Raw genomic sequence first — 18,166 nt, forward strand, 5'->3', positions numbered from 1 at the left:
TTTTGCAGAGCACAGCCGCTTTGTGGACAAGCAGGTAGGTGAAATAGAGGTGCAGGAGCGTGCTGTCTCCCATGGGTGTGCAAAATCCCACCCTCTCACCTGGCTGTGGCCTTTGCAAGTTGAGACCCATCACATGTTGAAACCAGCTAGTTTCTCATGAAAAGAGAAGTCCTAGCTGAAGCCCAAGTTTTTAATGTTATGCTTTGTTCCACAGTCCAATGTGTACAAAGGCAAACAGATCAAACTGAGCACCACTACAGCTCTTTACACCAAACATACACCTCTAATGTGTGATCTTGGTACCCTTCTTCCAAACTCTCTTTAAGACAAGCACTGGCAATGAAGTCAAGACGTCTGACATCCCTGCCTTTTGAGCTGATGAGCGCTGCCAGACTGCTCCCTTGATGCCAACCAGCTGCTGTCTCATGACTTACACTTGGATAAAACACTCTCTGAGGCACAACCTGCCTCTTATCCTATTCATGTATGGTCATTAGCACAATGAGTGCCCATGACTAGAATCTGAGCTGATGTTACAATGTATATAAACAGTAATACCACCAGTTACAAAACACCACACACCACAGACAGTGGCTTGTCTCAAATCCCACAGATGTCTGGCAAAGCACAGAACTGGATTGTGGTCTCCCATCTCCTGCTGCAATAAGCAAACCTCTGGAAACCACCATTGGTTTCTACTCAGAAAATAGAGGGTGTTCTCCAGAGAAAGGATCCACAACATCAAGGGCTGATGGCTGGGGGATTTAAAACAAGGCTGTTCTTTAAAAAGAAAGATCTAAAAAAGTATCTTCAGACCTAACCCACATCAGGAAAATCAGACAAATCAGAGAAGAATGCTAGCCGGTGCCACAAACAAGCAAGTATCGAGACAGCCACAGTTGTCTGGCCTACATTACAAAAAATATTTACAAACTTTGGCAATAAAATCAAAGCTAACAACAGTCATCTGCTTCAGGGTCAAACTGGCTTTTGCAGCATTTTGTTCCATATCCAAATATAACCCTGCCATGGCCTCTAATGAGTGGACTACTTGAGAGGTTTATGTAGAACCCAGGGGAATAAAACCACTAAAAATACCCTATCCTTGGGGAAATGGACTTTCTCTTCCTCTCTGTATAGCCCATATTTCACTCTGTAGGCTACATAAACTTCAAAATCTGTACAAGAGATTATGTTTGCTGAGCATTGTCCATAATGGAAAGATTTCTAAGCGTATGTATTAGTCCTGAACAACTTTTATCAGAAAGCCTCTTCTGTTACAGTTTTGGTTTTAGCCCCTTAGGAAAAGTCACAAAGTTCTCAGTATAAATGGTGTAAAATAATAAGCACTGAAACAATTTTGGTACCCGTAGTAGTCGGTGGGATGAATGGGTACTTGATTCGAGGCATCATGAAGCGCTGACATGTTTACAAGCCACACTTTATTAACAAACGTACCAGGAATTTGGCAGTAGGAAAGTCTGAATCTGTTCAAGTCTAAGAAGGTGAATCCACTCCTTCTATCCTCATCCTCTGTGAGACTGTAACTGCTGCAGTCTGGCTTTCTCATGTGAAATTGTACAAACTGGAATATGGACTCAAAGGAAAGGAGAACTCTTACCAGCAGCCTTATGTTCTTATGTATAAGCAGAAACTTATGTTCTGTCTTATGATCCTCCTTAAGTGGGATCCAACATAATGAATTACCTGCTATCAAGCTCAAATGATTACATTAAAATTACTATTTCTCATAGGTTTTTGACAGTATTATCACTAGGAAATACCCGGTCAGTTAATAGTTGGTTGTCATTTTCCCTTACAGATTGGATTAAATAATTGTGGGTAAAATGCTGGCTGAATATGACTGGCAGTAGCAGCAAGGAGAATGGTATAATTGTTAATCCTACCATATTCCAGAGGCAAAATCTTGTCAAAGTGTCTTGGTCTAAACTATTTATATTAAGAGGGAGGAAAAAAAGATGGTGGGGTTTTTTCCACAAATATCTAACATATTTGTTTTTAATTTCTCTAAAAGTCTTCAGATATCTTATCCAATTAAGATCTGATAACCTTGACCAAGTTAAAGCACACACAGTTTTTTTTCTCTAAACAACTGTATACATAATTTCTCAATTTTTCAATAAATTACCACATTTAGGATATTCATTCCTAAATATTTTGCTTAGACTTTGCTTAGATACAAAATCAACATCTTGTAGCTGCTTCCTCATGGATTACTCCAACACTTCATACACCCAAGTTAGTATAATCATAAGGTTTGACACACCACTGAAACAACTGATTCCTTACAGACTGTAAAATAATGCTTATATTTAAGACTTTAAGACTAGGACCTTGTCACAACAAGAGGCAAAAGATGATAAACATTTTCGCTACTCCACAGAGCTACTGAAGTATAAATTGATAGCGTGATTTATCGAATATTTGTACAACACAAATGAGGGGACAGTATAAAGCAACGTACCCAGAGACCTATTTTTACCCTTTCTTTTGTCTTTCTCATGCTAAAGTGATGCAAGTAAACCCATCATTTGAACAAATAAAGTCTGGCAGAAGGAAACGGCCTTAATGAAGGAGCTGCAGCTGCAGGGCTGGTTGAAATGTGGTGATGTGGGTGCCAGCTGGCCGGTCTTTCCCTCACACAAGTCTGCATGAGCAGCCAAACTGCAAGCTCCATGTCACACAAAGATGCTAAGTGACATTCAGGCAGGGTACAAAATTACAGGCCAATAGCCCGAAGCTCTAAAGGGAAATAAGGAGTAAAAGAAGAAGGTAGTAAAAAGCAGTGACAGGAAATGAAAAGAAAGATGAGGCATTCGAATAAAGTATGTATATTGTTATTAGCCAGGAATCATTTCTGCAAAATCAGTTTTCACTATTTTTGTATGCATTTGTTCCTTTTAAAAATGAATTTTCCAAATTCTCTTACTCTCTAACCGTAAAATAAATTCTGAATAGTAGGCAAGAGAAGCTGTATCACTTCCAGTGGGTCTGGTTACACTCAGTCCCAATGTACAACAGCATCCAAATGCTCTCCCTTCTGCCATGCTTGGTATAACAAAGCATACCCAGGCTGATAGAGTCAGCCAACGGTGTCCTGCCTGTGTCTGGGGAAGTGTGAGTCAGCTGAGGACAGGAAGGAGGAACTGGCATGGGTCTGGCTTGTGGGAAACTGGGATGGAGAGGGGAAATTTGCTGTTGCCTGGTGGGCTCAGAAACTGAGGAAGGGGAGAGAGGCAGCTCATGAGGAATGAAGACCTAATGCAGCAGAACTGTGAGTCCCGTGCACGTGGGCTGCTTGCTGAATTTGGGGTGGGCTCTTTCTAAAAGCTGCCAAGCTACAGCCGGTCTGCAGATCTGCAGCCCCAGAGTGAGCCATCCCCATGCCAGCAATGCATGTGTACAATGCACAGGGAGCAGTGGGCACGAAGAAGGGCTGGGGAAGGAGTGCACCTCCAGCGTGATGAAGAGGGGTGCGGGCTTCAGTGAGGGGGATGGGAGGTCTGTCACATCCAGGGAGCCACCTCTGTGCTGGGCTTGCACTGACAAAACAAATGTGTTTGGTTTCATGGCAGACCAGAATGAACAGATGTCCAATACCAACGAGCCTCCAGAGTCTGCATCACTGGCTGACACCTCAGCAGAGAAGCCCCCACAAGGCTCTGACACTGACTCAGAAGTTAAAGGTGAATGCTTTCTGACCATCTGCCCTCACTAGCCTTTCCCCTTACAGAGCTGTACCTACCAACTGGTATGCATCTAAAATAGAGACAAAGGGCACAACCCAGCCAGGGTCCTAACAACCACACCTAATCTGGCAGTTGATAAAGGTGGGGGGGATTAATGTTCCTCTAAGAGCTCTCCCTTTGATGTCAAGCATCTTCCTTCAACTGCTCTCTATACACCATGACTATTCCTTTGTTTCTTCTTTTCCTTGCACGTCCAGAGAGGGACAACAAAGCTGGTGAAGGGTCTGGAGCACAAGTCTTATGAGGAGTGGCTGAGGGAACTGGGGTTGTTTAGTCTGGAGAAAAGGAGGCTGAGGGGAGACCTTATTGTTCTCTGAAACAACCTGACAGGAGGATGTAGTAAGGTGGGAGTTGGTCTCTTCTCACTATTAACAAGCAATAGGACAAGAAGAAATGGCCCCAAGTTGCACCATGGGAGGTTTAGATAGACTATTAGGAAAAACTTCTTCACTGAAAGAGTTGTGAAGCATTAGAACAGGCTGCCCAGGGAAGTGGTTGTGTCACCATCCCTGGAGGTATTTAAAGAACAAGTAGATGTGGCACTTAGGGACATGGTTTAGTGGTGGAGTTGGCAGTGCTAGGTTAACAGTTGGATTTGATGATCTTAAAGGTCTTTTCCAACCTAAATGATTCTATGGTTCTGTGATTCTCTCCTCTAATCTTTAATAACCAACACTGCCAGCCGCAGCCTGGGCAGCAGGAGCAGGCAGCTGAAGCCAGGGGTGGAGCTGAGGCCCTGTTTATGTGGTCCTGATTAAACACTGCATAGCAATTGCGGTCTGAGTGCCATAGGTTTGCCACATCTGTCCTAGACTTTTCTGGTGGCTTTCCTCTTATCTCCTGCCTAGTGAAGTCAGTTCTTTAGCTAAACAAGCATTGCACTCATTTTTGTAACAGTAGGGTTTGTCCATAATTTAGGAAGAGAACTTCTTTACTTGTTATAAATAGAAAGAAAATTTAAAAACTGTAAGAATGAAAGAAAAAAGACATTTTTGTTAGAGGCCTCAGATTGAACTGGAAAATGGCTTTGACGAGAGGGGAGTTTGTCTTGAGGTCAGACCACTGAATGCATATAACAACATGGAGAAATATGAGCTCTAAGTATGGGGTTTGATGAAGGAATTCCAAATGACAGGTTTTTGTGGAAATACAGCCGCCAGCTGCACTGATACTTTTTACTGCAGCTGTGTCAACAACACCCAATGGCCAAGATGAGAATGCTGGGATTCTTTCTACTGGTTGTAAGCCAAAGTGTTCTGAGCTGCCCCAGCTCTGCTGGCAGTATCAGCTGTATGCTTCAATTAAGACTTTAAAGAAAAGGAGAAAAAAAAAGCTGAAAATGTTTTTGCCTGATGTCAAGAATTCTCAATTACACCAGGAAAGGTTTAGTCACATTGCCCACTGGTGAGAAGCTACAGCAAATCACTGGATGCCAAATGGAGGAGCAAGGAAGAAACATTAACTTTTGGATGTCTGGGATAAAGGGAGGGGAGAACCAGGGGACAATAACTCTTGAAGAGTAAAACCCTACTGTTTTTGCATAGTGTTACTTGATTTTATTAAGTTACCTAATTTATTTAAAAGAGGAGGGAGCACACTGAATGAACCACTCATTGATACACTTTTTCTCTGTAGATCCTGAGAAGGCCTTTGCAAGCATTACAGGCACAGAGCTGTACTTGGAAGCATGCAGGCTGGTGGAGGTGGTGCCTGTCTCACACTTTATTCAGAACAAGCCTTGGACAAGCCTTACATAAACCTGAACCACCATGGCCTAGGACCCAAAGGTGTCAAAGCCATTGCTATTGCTCTGGTGGTGAGTAATCACTAAGAGTGGGGGCACTGTTCTGAAGAACAGTAAGGATTTTAGGCCTCTCTCAGGCCTAGAAGCCATCACTGAGTACACAGTGTGGGAGAAAAAGTCATGTATTTTTCCCATAGGAGCTCTGAGCATCCCTAATGTTTCTAATCCCCTGCACAGGAAAGTCTTGTGTGGCAACTGCTGGCCTTTGCTGGAGTTACCCCCAAGAGCAAACGGATACTCTTCCATGGGACACAAGTCCCCAGTGCTCCTAATGCCAGAGGTAGGGCTGGAGGGACTGGTATCCCCCACTCTGGGTCCTGCATAGGGATGTGCTACATTCACCAATGGACAGGTCCAGGCTGCCCAGGGAGGTGGTGGAGTCACCATCCCTGGATGTGTTTAAAGAGCGGGTAGATGAGGTACTTAGGGATATGGTTTAGTGGGTAGACAGGAACGGTTGGACGTGATGATCTCAGAGGTCTTTTCCAACCGAGTGATTCTGTGATTCTGTGTGTGATTCTGTGAATTGGAGCCTGGATCAGAACCTGGGTCCCCAGGCTGGCAGAAAGCAATGGAAGGTCCTACCCACTTAAAACCTCTCCAAACAAGCAAGTCTTTTGTATGCTGATTCCCACTGTCATGGCTCTGTCACGTCCCCTGATCACCATCCTGCTCAGGACCTGTAATGTGTTCTGGGGTTTGGAGAAAATGCTCAGTGTCTGTTGAACTAAGGAACTATCCCCTTCATTAACTTTTCAGCAGTTTTTTGTGTTTATATTTGTATCTTGCCAGTCCAACACAACTGTCACCCATCTAGAGTTGGAAGACAACAGCATCCTGCCAGAAGGAGCTATATACATAGTAGAAATGCTACGAGAGAATTCCTCCCTTCAAGAACTGGTACCAAATCTAACCTAGTTTGTAGCCAAAATTATTGCAAGTTCAATCATCTGAAAGAATACAAATTAATTCCATTACGATTTTAACAAAATAACCATTGTTCCCATGTAAAAATATTCACATTCTGAAAGTCACGCTATTTTATGCTGCTCTACTTTTACAAAGTACAAGCTTCTGAAAAGCAGAAGTGTGCATGTGATGGCAGTCTGGTGAGTCTGGAACTGTTCTCTTCATTAGCAGATGTGACAATAATTACCATAACTAAGTCTTTCTAGTTCATGCTTAGCCAACGGGAAAAATGTTTTAGTCAGGAATTTTCATTCTCCAATATGACATGAGGAAACATTTCTAAAAAGATTAAGGGAATAACGCAAAACTTTCAGATAGGAAGTGGTAGGAATGTTCCGTCAATCTGAAACTGGGGTATACAAAATGCATTTTGATAGTCTATGGGATCTGTGTTACACTGGAAGAAAAGACTCTTGGCCAAACGCCTCTTGGTTCACTGAGGATAAAGACCCATGTCAAACTGATGGCTGTAGGGCTTTACTCCTGTTAGGAAGGATACCAGGTTAAAAACATCTATAACTCACATGTTAATTACTGTCTGGCTGACATTTCTCATATTGCTTATCTTGCACTATTCCTTTGATATCTTGGGCATTAAGAAGACAATAAAGCTAATTCATTCTTTGGACTCATCCTTCTGATCCTCCTTTCTTTCCAGAACATCTCCAATAACCACCTAGACACAGCAGGAGCTGACGACATTGGCAGTTTGCTTCTGGATAACTTGTCCTCCCTCCATGCTCTTCAGCTCTCAGGTGGGCTGTATGCACCCAAACAGTGATGGCAGCGGAAGTGAAATAACATGCATTTCATTCCAGTCTCTCATCCTGAGAATATGAGTCAGACTACGGGCAAAATCAATCTCTCAGCTATGTCTCTGAAGGGAACCCAGAGTAACAGTGGAAATCTAGATTTATAGTGATGTGATTAAATATTTGGCCTGCTCAGCCTCCAGCACCTCTGAAAACAGTCACTTAGGAGAAACTTGGATAATTGCTGGAGCATCTCCCACATCTTGGTGTAATTCTACTCTGTGGAGTGAAGTGGAATAGTGACTGACTTTTTATAGCCTGACAGGGGCTGTTTTTAAGTGGAGGGTCCAGCTAAACGCACAGCTTCCTGCAGACCCCAGCACAGCACACTGCTGATATACTTTTCCTCCCCAGGAAACAACTTTGGAGAGGAGGCTGCATCATACCTTGCTGACACATTCCTGGTGAGTTACCTGAAATCCAAGGTCATTTGCAGCCCTGGCTGTGTAACAGTCTCTTCTCATCTGAAGCTGCTACTCACTTGGCACGGTTTCACCTGGCAATGCTCATATGATTTCCTATAGCCTGATAGGGGCTGTGATTAAGTGGAGGGTCCAGCTAAAAGCACAGCTTCCTGCAGACCCCAGCACAGCACCAAGGGAGAGATCAGCACACTGCTGATATACTTTTCCTCCCCAGGAAACAACTTTGGAGAGGAGGCTGCATCATACCTTGCTGACACATTCCTGGTGAGTTACCTGAAATCCAAGGTCATTTGCAGCCCTGGCTGTGTAACAGTCTCTTCTCATCTGAAGCTGCTACTCACTTGGCATGGTTTCACCTGGCAATGCTCATATGATTTCCTGGCATAATTCTGCTAAGTGCTTCTTGCTTACTTCAGAAATGACAGAGACTGGGAGGACACAGAGCAGGATGGACTGCATTAACATTTTCTCAGGACAGCTGTGTGAGTCTGGCTGAGAAAAACCTTCAGGACTGTGTAACAGAGCAACAGAATGACATCTGGGTGACAAAAACTTTTCGAGAAGCTTAAGTAACCCAACTTCATATAATTTTGCAATTCTGCTGTAAAAAGATGCTTGACTTCTCTGGTTAGTTCCTGTTTCAAAGATTCTGCATCATTTGGCACCACCAGAAGCTGCCCTGAAGCAAGACCTTGAGCTGCTATCAGAAAGTGCTTTTGGTCAGGGTGCAATGAGGGGGTGAAACAAACAGGAACAGAATTGCAGGATGTGTTGCAGACCAGACATGTGCTGTGTGAGGGAAGTTTGTGCAACACAAAGTCCCATTACTTTTGCTGTTTTGGGAAGAAAATCACTGTGATACTATATGCCTGACAAAGCTTTGTTTTGGGACACACAATGCTGCAATCTCTGATTGTGCTGATGATCTCCCATGCACTGAAGATCTCAGTGTGTCTCCTATCCTCCCTGTTTCATCCTCATGTGAGGGCCTTGGCATGGCAGCTGGTTGCAGCTGGCTGGAAGATCTCATTGTCTCTGCACATTTGTCTCTCTGCAGGGCAATTAACAAGTGAAGGAGCTGGATCTCAGCCACAACGAGTTCCCTGAGAAGGGAGGACAGCTCCTGGGACAGATGCTTGGTAATTTAATTTATTACTCCCACAAAGACAGGAGTACAGGCACTGGGGAGGGACTTGATGGCATCAGCACAGTGAACGTGTATTTCCTTCTCCAGCAAAAACACCCCATGGCCTGGTGGCTGGTACAAAAGACAGGGTGCTCAGATTTAGAGCTTCCTGCCTGCTCCACAGGCTCAGCCTCATCACCACAGGTGACTCAAACAACTATGACCGATGTATCAGAACACAAATGTAGTAACAAGAGTAGTCTGTGTCAGAAAGAAGGGAGCTGAAAGATAAGTCCCTCAGGGAGTACAGAGCAGAAAATTGCATTTTACTAAAATGTAAAAGGATCAGAACTGTTGTTTGTTTTAAGCTTTTGATTACAAAGTTCTGGAGTGACTTCAATTTTTCTTAAAAGAACCCTAATGGTTTGAGCCATCGCACAGCAAGCAGCAAGGGAAACTCCTGCCTGGTCCACAGGCTCAGCCTCATCACCACGGGTGACTCAAGCAACTATGACCAATGTATCAGAACACAAATGTAGTAACAGAGCAGTCTGTGTCAGAAAGAAGGGAGCTGAAAGATAAGTCCCTCAGGGAGTACAGAGCAGAAAATTGCATTTTACTAAAATGTAAAAGGATCAGAACTGTTGTTTGTTTTAAGCTTTTGATTACAAAGTTCTGGAGTGACTTCAATTTTTCTTAAAAGAACCCTAATGGTTTGAGCCATCGCACAGCAAGCAGCAAGGGAAACAGATTAGGAATAAATAAAATTAAACTACCTAAGGTATCTGTTCAGAAAAAGTGAGATCCAGAGTGTGCTAGCAGCCCTGGAGAGGGAAAGCAAACAAAACAATGACAGTCTTTCAGTAATTTCAGATGCTATTGGTGTTCTGGGAAAGACTTGCATGAATATCTGATAGCTCTTCTTCCCTCAGTGTGAAACCATAATGGCCACAAGTGTGTGCTGTGAGCATCCCGTGTTCCTTGAACATTGCAGTACCACAATGCCCTCAGTTTCATTAACACTTTCCTTCTCCTGGTTCAGTATTTCCACTGATGTGTATCTCTTTCTAATTACAGTCCATGTCTTTAAAAGATGGATCAATTAAAACTGCAGTGAGGACAAGGCACTATGCCCCTGCCTTGGGCAAGCCTGCAGGCAACACAGATATCAGTGCTAAAACTTGTGACCTTCCTAGCCCAGAAAAAGCCCCCTCCAAAATGAAAGGTCTTGCAGCTCTTCTCCTTCCAGCTCACTTGAGGCAGGAACAGCGGAGACTACTACAGAATCTGTTACTTTTCTGTTTTGTTTCCTAAAGGAATATCTCTAAGTCAGCTAAATTCACCATCTGCCTCCATCCAACCTCCCATCCACGGGAAATCTGGATGAGATGATTCTCATCTCATTCTCAGATGAGAATCTGGGAAATTCTCTCTGAGAATAAGAAGCAAGTGTTGGCAGCAAGTCCTACCCCTCCCAGCATCGCAGCAGACCCAAATGAATTCACACATACCCTGCTCTAAGTAGAACTTGCACCGTGAGGTGTGCTATGCATGTGAATCGGCACAGGCACATATACAGCTGGGCACAGCTACCATGTGAAGCTGAATTCCTCTCTCCTCTAATCAAATATACATAGAGTGAGTCTTGGTATTTTAGATGGTGCAAGGAGAATCCAGCCATTTTTCACAGTGAGAAACACAGTGTCTATTAATATAAGAAATCCTCCCTCTCTCTACCTTCCTCCTTCAGAACTTATTCTTTGATCAAGCCAGAAAAAAACCCCTGTGCTCCCTTTCTGCCTGTGATAAACAGCTCATTCTCTGCTCTCTGGGTGCTGTGGACAGCAAAGACTCTATAGGCACAGGCTCCTCCTACTACAACCAATGAAGGCTATTGCTGAACCACCAGCAAACTTTCTCTTAGTCGCTAAGTGGGTCAGCAGCTGTGTCCAGACTACCCTTCATGAGCTAACATCTCTGTTTCTCTCTTCTAGCCAGCAATGTAGCACTGGAGATTCTGGACCTGAGCTGGAACCACCTGAGGAGGAAGGGGACAGTAGGACTGGGCATAGGTCTCAGGGTAAGAATGCCTCTATTCTGTGTTGGATCTATGTCTCTTCTTTCACAGATGGCAAATAATCACCTGACCATGGAGGGTGCCACTGCACTACTCACAACAGTCAAGAAGAACACCAATTCCATGATGGAGGAGATTGACATCTCAGTAAGAGCTTATATGCTAGAAAGCCTCCAGGACCATACACTATATATTTTTAGGAACTGGGTGGACCACAGAGCTGCCTTGTTCCAAAACTGGTCTGAGACCTGCTGTTTGTTTTATTTATGCACATCCATTAATAAAAAGAGGCTACTACTTGACAGCCCTTCTAGGAGCCATGTCGAAATTACAGGGTCTAGTTCTGGAGAGAAGTGCCTGTAGTGTCACCACATTTCACTCCTTTCTATTATTTTGCAATAGCTGAACAAGAATAAGGAGTTAATTTCCACTGGAGGAGGAATTCTCTTCATCCCCTGAGCTGTCTCCCTCCAGGGCAGCTTAAGATGCTAGATACTGTGAAGTGCTTTGATACCCTGTCAGTATGAATGAGTAGAAGTTGGAAGCTTCAAGGCATCAAAAACAAAGCCATTTTATTTAAAAAGAAAAAAACAAACAAAGCCAAAACCAGCAACAACAACAACAGAAAACATTAAAAGGCTGGTGTGGAAGGAAAAAAAATCCAAGAGGCCAAATCTTAGTATGCTACTTCATAGCAAGTTGGGAGCACAACAGATGTTGCTCCTCATGTGTTGCTTCTAAAATGAGAGGCCCAGAAATGCTCCTGAGTGAGGGCAGGGGTTGCACTGCACACCAACATGGGGAAGAGACCTAGGCACACATCCGCCTGCTCCTGGCCCTCCCATCCATGCTTTGGTGCTTCATGGGAGCAGATATAGAAGGTATGAGGGGCCCCAGGGCCCTCCATTCTCCTTTGGGGGCACCATGATTAAAGGAAAGAGCATTTTCACAAAGATTAAGTTTGGGACTTGGAACATAAACAATATGTTCACACTTAAGACAAACAAGAGTTCATGAGCAGTTCTGGAGACTCACATAATGGATTGTATCTAAGTTGCATCTGCATGTGTATCTTTGTTCTGTGGCTATCATACTAAAGAAAGAGACTAAACCAAATCAGAATAAATAATATTCATCTGTAGTCTTTCCTGAGAGTACCGAGGGCTTTCAACAGAGATCATCTGAAGAACAGGCATTCCTCTAGGGCAGACAATTTTTCTTGCATAAATTAAGATCAAAGTGAATTATTTGCCAAGTCTGCAAGGAGTCAGGCCTCATTCTGCAAAGGAAAACTAAAACAGGCTATGTGGGGGTGAAGGACCTCATTACAGTATATGTGGTTCTGCTAGTTTTATTACTAATAACCTAAACAACTCATAGACTTGGGAAGAGTAATGTATTTTAGCTAAGTTCTGAGAAATCAAAGAAATTATTGAAATGTATTTATTTAAAAGGAGGCACTTGAGAAATTGTGAGGCAAGGAGTTAATTAACATTAAGAATCTTCAATCCAACCTAAATCTCACTATGGATTTCTGCTTTTTAGGGTTAACAGATCCTTTCTTCACTTTACCCTTCAAGAAGTCTAAATTACCTGGCATTTCACAAGATAAATGGCCAATGGCATAAATTTACAGTGACATTTCAGCATCCCAATCAAATGCTTGTGCACGAACATCTGATCTGGCTGACAGACTTCACTCCACCTGTGATGCAGACATAAACAAAAGCTTCTTCTGCCCCTCTTCCCACTGATAAATGCTTATCTTTTAAAGAGTGAATAATTAGTGTGTCTGTAAGAGCAATGCTGAATAGGCATCATATCTAGAAAACTTTGCATGGGTTTGACAGCGCTAGCAAAGGTGAAGCAATAGAAAGGCACATTTTTAACAAGAGTCTGTTACTGCTGACGACATTTCTAAGCATGACTGTTCCCCGGACTCTTTCATGGGCTGGCAAGCCTTGGGGAGAGCTGGCAGCCAGCAGGGCCAGCTCCAGCTCTCCTGTGCTGTGTTCCCAGGACCAGAATACTCCACCACCATGCATAGTGCATGGTGCAGGCGTGTCTGAATGGCTTCTTCAGAGTCACTGCAGCCACAAAACCCTTGGTGCTGAATGAAACACTGCCACATGCAGACTTGTTCAAGGCTGTCTTCAAGTAGTAACAGTCAAGAGCTCACGGCACAGTAGATCATGAGCTTCTAGATCGATCTTAAGAACGGTAGGTCTTAAACTTCAAAAACAAGGCTATAAAAATGCATTGGGAAACTTTGTAAATAAACTTCAGGAAAAAATGCAGTGCTTGATGCCTTGAGAACCTCCCACAATGACAGAAAACAGAAGCTTACATGAGTTTCCTGAATAGTCTTAAATTTTCCAACTACTAAATTACCATTCTATGGTTATACATGAAGAATTCACTGTCATCACGGGTATGAACAAAATCATAAGCACGTTTTTAAAAGATCAGTTATTTGTTGTAACTTAAATTTGGAAGAATAAATCACAATGACATCAATAATATTTGCATTGATAGCTTACTTTCCAATATCCTAGAACCCTAAATCAGGACACTGTGCTGCTGCCCATTCTGTAGATGCTAAACCAGAAAACTCACACTGTGAGCTCAGTAATGTTGAGCTGTCACTACCCTGGTTGAAAGTCTTAGGAAAAAAACAAACATCAGGTCTTGTACTGCTGTCTGGAGCTCCCTATTAGGGTTACACAGTGGAACACAGCTTTATCTAAAGTTCTTTTCATCTGGAGACGCCCGGACCCTTCCCAGATAGGTGCATCTTTCTTGTCTGGGCTATAAAGCTGCACTGCTGGAGACACTAATCCTTTTAGGCCTTGGATAAATTTTTTAAATTATTATTTTTGCAGAACTCTGTGGCACAATTTGGCCATTAAACATTCAACTTGTGATTTGCATCTTAGCTGTATGGAGACGAGACCCACCTAGCACTGTCTGAGGGATGAACATGAATCACTTGAATCACCTAACTTAAGAGGTCTTTGGTGTAGACATTTACCTAATGAACACGTACTTGCATTGAGCTAATTAATAAATTGGTAGACCCTTTTCTGTCTCAGACGTGGGAAAAGACAAAGAACAACACTTATTTAGGGTTGGGCCTCCATGAGATTCCTGAAAGTGAAGAGCAGAGATAGGAGAAGGCACCACCCTTATGAGACAACGCTTCATGTTGACTTTAGATAGATTTGTGAATACAAACAAGTCTTTGTCATTCTTTGAGTGTCCATGCTGACTGCACTTTTCTTCCTCCTGTATACCAGAATGTGTTGGTGAATGAAACTTTCATCAAGATGCTGAATTTGGTGTGTCAAATGCATCCTGAACTAGATGTCATCTATGGTGAGGTCGAAGGCTGTATCTCCAAGATTCCAAATCAGCATCCAAATCCCACGAAGGTGATTCAGGTGAGCTACTGAATTTGAGTCCACAGCTCCCCTGTACACAGTACACATGCTCCAAGCACTTGGAGGAATAGAAGTTGGAAAGGATAAGTTTTTTTCCAAGGGGAAATTCAGCCAGGTTCCTTCAGAAAAGCATATTCACAAAGGCTGTCACAGTGTTCACATATCTCAGCCCATGCAGACTGACTAAAGAAATCCTTTGATTTTCAGGAGAAGCTAATGCCTTGGCATCTGAGAGCACTGGGAAAAAATAATCTGAATTGATGTTTGCTCGTGGTGTAAAACAACCCAATTGATTTCAGGTCTGATCCAAATGAGTGTCTATCCTCAGCATAAGCCCACTGCAATAGCTGACTTTCACAGAACCCTTCACTGACTGAAGTATTACAAGCAAATACTGTCCCAAACAGAAATTCCTTAGCTTTACAAGGTCTGTAATTTCTATAGATAGCAGCAGATGGTGCTGTCCTCCTTTCTGGAAGGCAATGCAAGCATTTGAGCATTGCTGAGTTGAATAACACTTTTGCACTACCAACTTCACTGTGTTTCATAGCTGCTGTGCAGATTTTTAGCTAATTGGGTGAGACTTCGCTGTAGATATGGATTCAGATGAACTTAAGCAAAAGCTTGGGCTGTTAGCTCACATCAAACAGTGTTGCTGTGCTTCACAGCTACTGACACTCACGCTAGCACACTTTGCAGTTTTTAACAGCAGTTATGGTACTCAGAGGTGTCCTCATTCAAACAGAAGGGAATGCAGAGGAGAGCAACTAAAGTGATCGGAGATCTGGGGAAGAGGAATGGCTCTGGGTTAGGCAGCCCAGCCAAGCAGTGGCTGCTGGAATGAGGACCAAATTGTCACAAGCAATTATCAGAAGAAACAGGTTTACTACTGAGTCTCACTTCAAGGTAGGGGGAGAAGGAGGTATAACTGAGAAGAATAGGATCAACCTGAACAAAACAATTTTGTTCTGACAACAGGGTGGCTGCACAAGAAGTTATGGACTCGTATATCTCAGTGATAGGCTGAGTAAAGGCAGGGTGACAGGAGAATAAGGGGAGAGCTGGAGGCAGGTATCAGTGGCTGTTTCATGGCTAAGCTCATGTTTTATCTCTGCTTCTCTTAGAGGTACTTGAAAGAGCACAACCTACAACTGTGGGACTTTTTTAGGAACTTTGACAAGAGTGGCACCATGAAGATCCCTGTGGCAGCCTTCCGGAGAGCCATGATGCATGTGTGTCTCTGCAAGCACAGCCAGGATGCTCTTCTGGCAAGGTGTTGCTCTGGGGAACGCCTCTGCTGTCACACAGCCACCAGTGAGCCCTGCTGGTGACAGTGTTCAAACCAAAAGGCTAAATTCACCTCTTGCAAAAGTTGAGTCCTGAACAAAAGCTGAGACCCAACAGAAACACTGTGACATTTCATAAATACTGTAGATGGCATCAGTGATAATGGATCAAGTTCAGAGTATCACAGGAGCCTTGTAAAATCACAGAGACCAGCTGATTGTATAGGAGATACAGGATCTTGATAGATAATTATATCTTACTGCTATGGGAAAGTGAAAAAGAGGCATTTAAACCCTTGCCTCCACGCTCTTTCTGCCAAAACCACCATGGTGCCTGGGATCAGTAGCAATGATCAGCCAGTCATGATGGTATTTTACCAAAAAACATGCAAAAAAAAGGTCAGTCTAATCTGAAAAGAGTGAAATTGCCTCCCCAGCACCACTCTGTGGACTTTTTCTGTCCCTTCTTCCATGCACCGGGCCATCTGCTCACCTATTAAAATATGATGAGTCTCAGTATGATACGGAGGATTTTTCTGCTTGAAAATGTCCACGTTTGCTAACATTTACCTTTTCCTCTTAGCAATCAAAGATCCCACTGAATCGAGTCCAAATTGGGGTACTAGTGCACACATTAGACCAGAATCGGACAGGGGCTGTGGACTACAGGTGAGTGAGTGACTCCGCTTACTAGTCTGACTTGTCTGGTTTTTTTCATTTGGCTCAACACCAAATAAACATATCCTTATTCACTTTAGAAGGTGAAGGGACATGTGTTTTTGGCCAGTTTAAGTAAAAGCTAGATGAAATAACACCTTCCATGCTTATAAGCCCTCTTGAGTAAAACCAGCAGTCAGCCTTATTTTTCCGTTTGATAAACTTTCTGAGAGTGCAGGGATCTCAGAGCTGAATGGCATTTTCATTCATGCTCATAAGCCTGTGTGAGAAGCATCAGCTCAACGCTGTCCTCTCCCTGAAGCAAGGGTAAGATTTGCAAAGACAGCATATCTGTGACTTCAGACCTTTTCCTCCAGCCTCAGGGACTCTCGTTTTTTTCCTTCTCTCTGATCCTTCTTCTTAGGAGACCTAGTTTTCCCTGGAAACCCACCTTCAAACTACAGAAGTTTTCATTCTCTTGAAAGTGCCTCTTCCTTAGTGCCTGTAGCAATCATGTCCGAGTTCTGAGAGCCTGAGCAGTCAGCAGCAAACTCCTTGGAGGTTGTCAGTTGCTGCAGGCTAAACCGCTTGTCATTGGACCCAAAATTCCCCCTAGATTTCCCATCAGTTCTGGCGTGTGACTCATCAGCTGAAAGCCCTATTAATCATGCCCAAATATTCCCATTCCTCAGCACATATTGATGGGTTTAAATATATGCTGTAGTCTAGTTTTAAGGCCAGAAGCAATGGGTCAATTTTGCAAATCTCTTCACCTCTTAGCTTCCTAATGTTTTCAAAGAGAAGCTAATTACTTTACTAGGTCTGGTCCTTATCCCCTTGCACACAGTGCCGTACTGAAAGCATCCATGCTCAGACACTAGACAGGCCTTAACCTGGTTAATCTTGAACCAGAGGTTACATGGGGTTCCCAAGTACTCTAGGCACAAACTATAGTACTGTAGTTAAGTAAGCAAGCAAATTAGGAACCATTTAAACCAAATGGTCAGCAAAGACTTCATTTGGTGCCATTAATGCTGCTGAGTTGACATGTAGAGAAGAACAAATACTAATATCTATGCCTTATCTAGCTGCTTAATGCATTTTAGCACTGCAGCATGTGTGGTAGTGGTAATAGCCACCTCAGAGACAACAGTCAGAATAGCTGTGACCTTTGCTGTCCTTACTGTTCCCACCTCAGGCTGTTTTCTCAAAATCCTCTCAGCAGCTTTAAGATACCTGACATAGAAGGTTCACTTTACTACATTAATACTGGTTCACCTCTTTCTTTTCAATCAGTCACTTAAAAGACCAGAAGTCGGCACAAAAGCCTGTGGAAGGGGAAATCAAGGAAGAAAAGAAGGAAAAGCCACAACAGTGAAGCAAGAAGGCAGGTCAGACAGTGAAAGATTGTAGGAAAAATACTGTAAGAAAGCTCAGTGGCCCTGAGCTTGGGGAGACCCAACATGGGGAGCTATGATAGTCTCAAGTTATTGAATGTAGAAATAAAGTTGATGTTCCTCTACACAGCAGGTCCCCATACAGTCTGGTCCTTTTGGTTAGGGGCAGAAGAGATTGCTCCTTTGGAGCTGGTTACCAAATCTGTCCCGCTCTGCATGCTGGCATTGGGGAACTTATTTGCAGGGATAGAGGCAAAAAGTGAGAATGGGGAAACCAAGAGAACTCATATCTGTTGAGGGAGAGCAGATGGGCAAAGGATTGAAGGAAACACCCTGCAGACAACCCCTACCAGATTTAGTGGTTCTGACACAGGGACCTTTGCAAGAGGAGATTTAAGAATTA

At 43.3% G+C, this 18,166-nt stretch overlaps 1 protein-coding gene across 1 annotated transcript; it reads left to right on the forward strand.

Moving 5' to 3' along the window:
- Positions 1–3,589: 3,589 nt before the first annotated feature.
- LOC104543649 (leucine-rich repeat-containing protein 74-like) lies at positions 3,590–17,744 on the forward strand. Its single transcript, XM_010188310.1, is given in 12 exon segments — positions 3,590–3,707; positions 5,406–5,503; positions 5,506–5,586; positions 6,367–6,474; positions 7,202–7,298; positions 7,710–7,759; positions 8,838–8,919; positions 10,901–11,130; positions 14,280–14,423; positions 15,548–15,655; positions 16,293–16,378; positions 17,663–17,744. Coding segments are annotated over 12 exon segments (1,284 nt in total).
- Positions 17,745–18,166: the final 422 nt, after the last annotated feature.

Source organism: Mesitornis unicolor, unplaced genomic scaffold, assembly GCF_000695765.1.
Source record: "Mesitornis unicolor isolate BGI_N332 unplaced genomic scaffold, ASM69576v1 scaffold17577, whole genome shotgun sequence".
NCBI lineage: Eukaryota > Metazoa > Chordata > Aves > Mesitornithiformes > Mesitornithidae > Mesitornis > Mesitornis unicolor.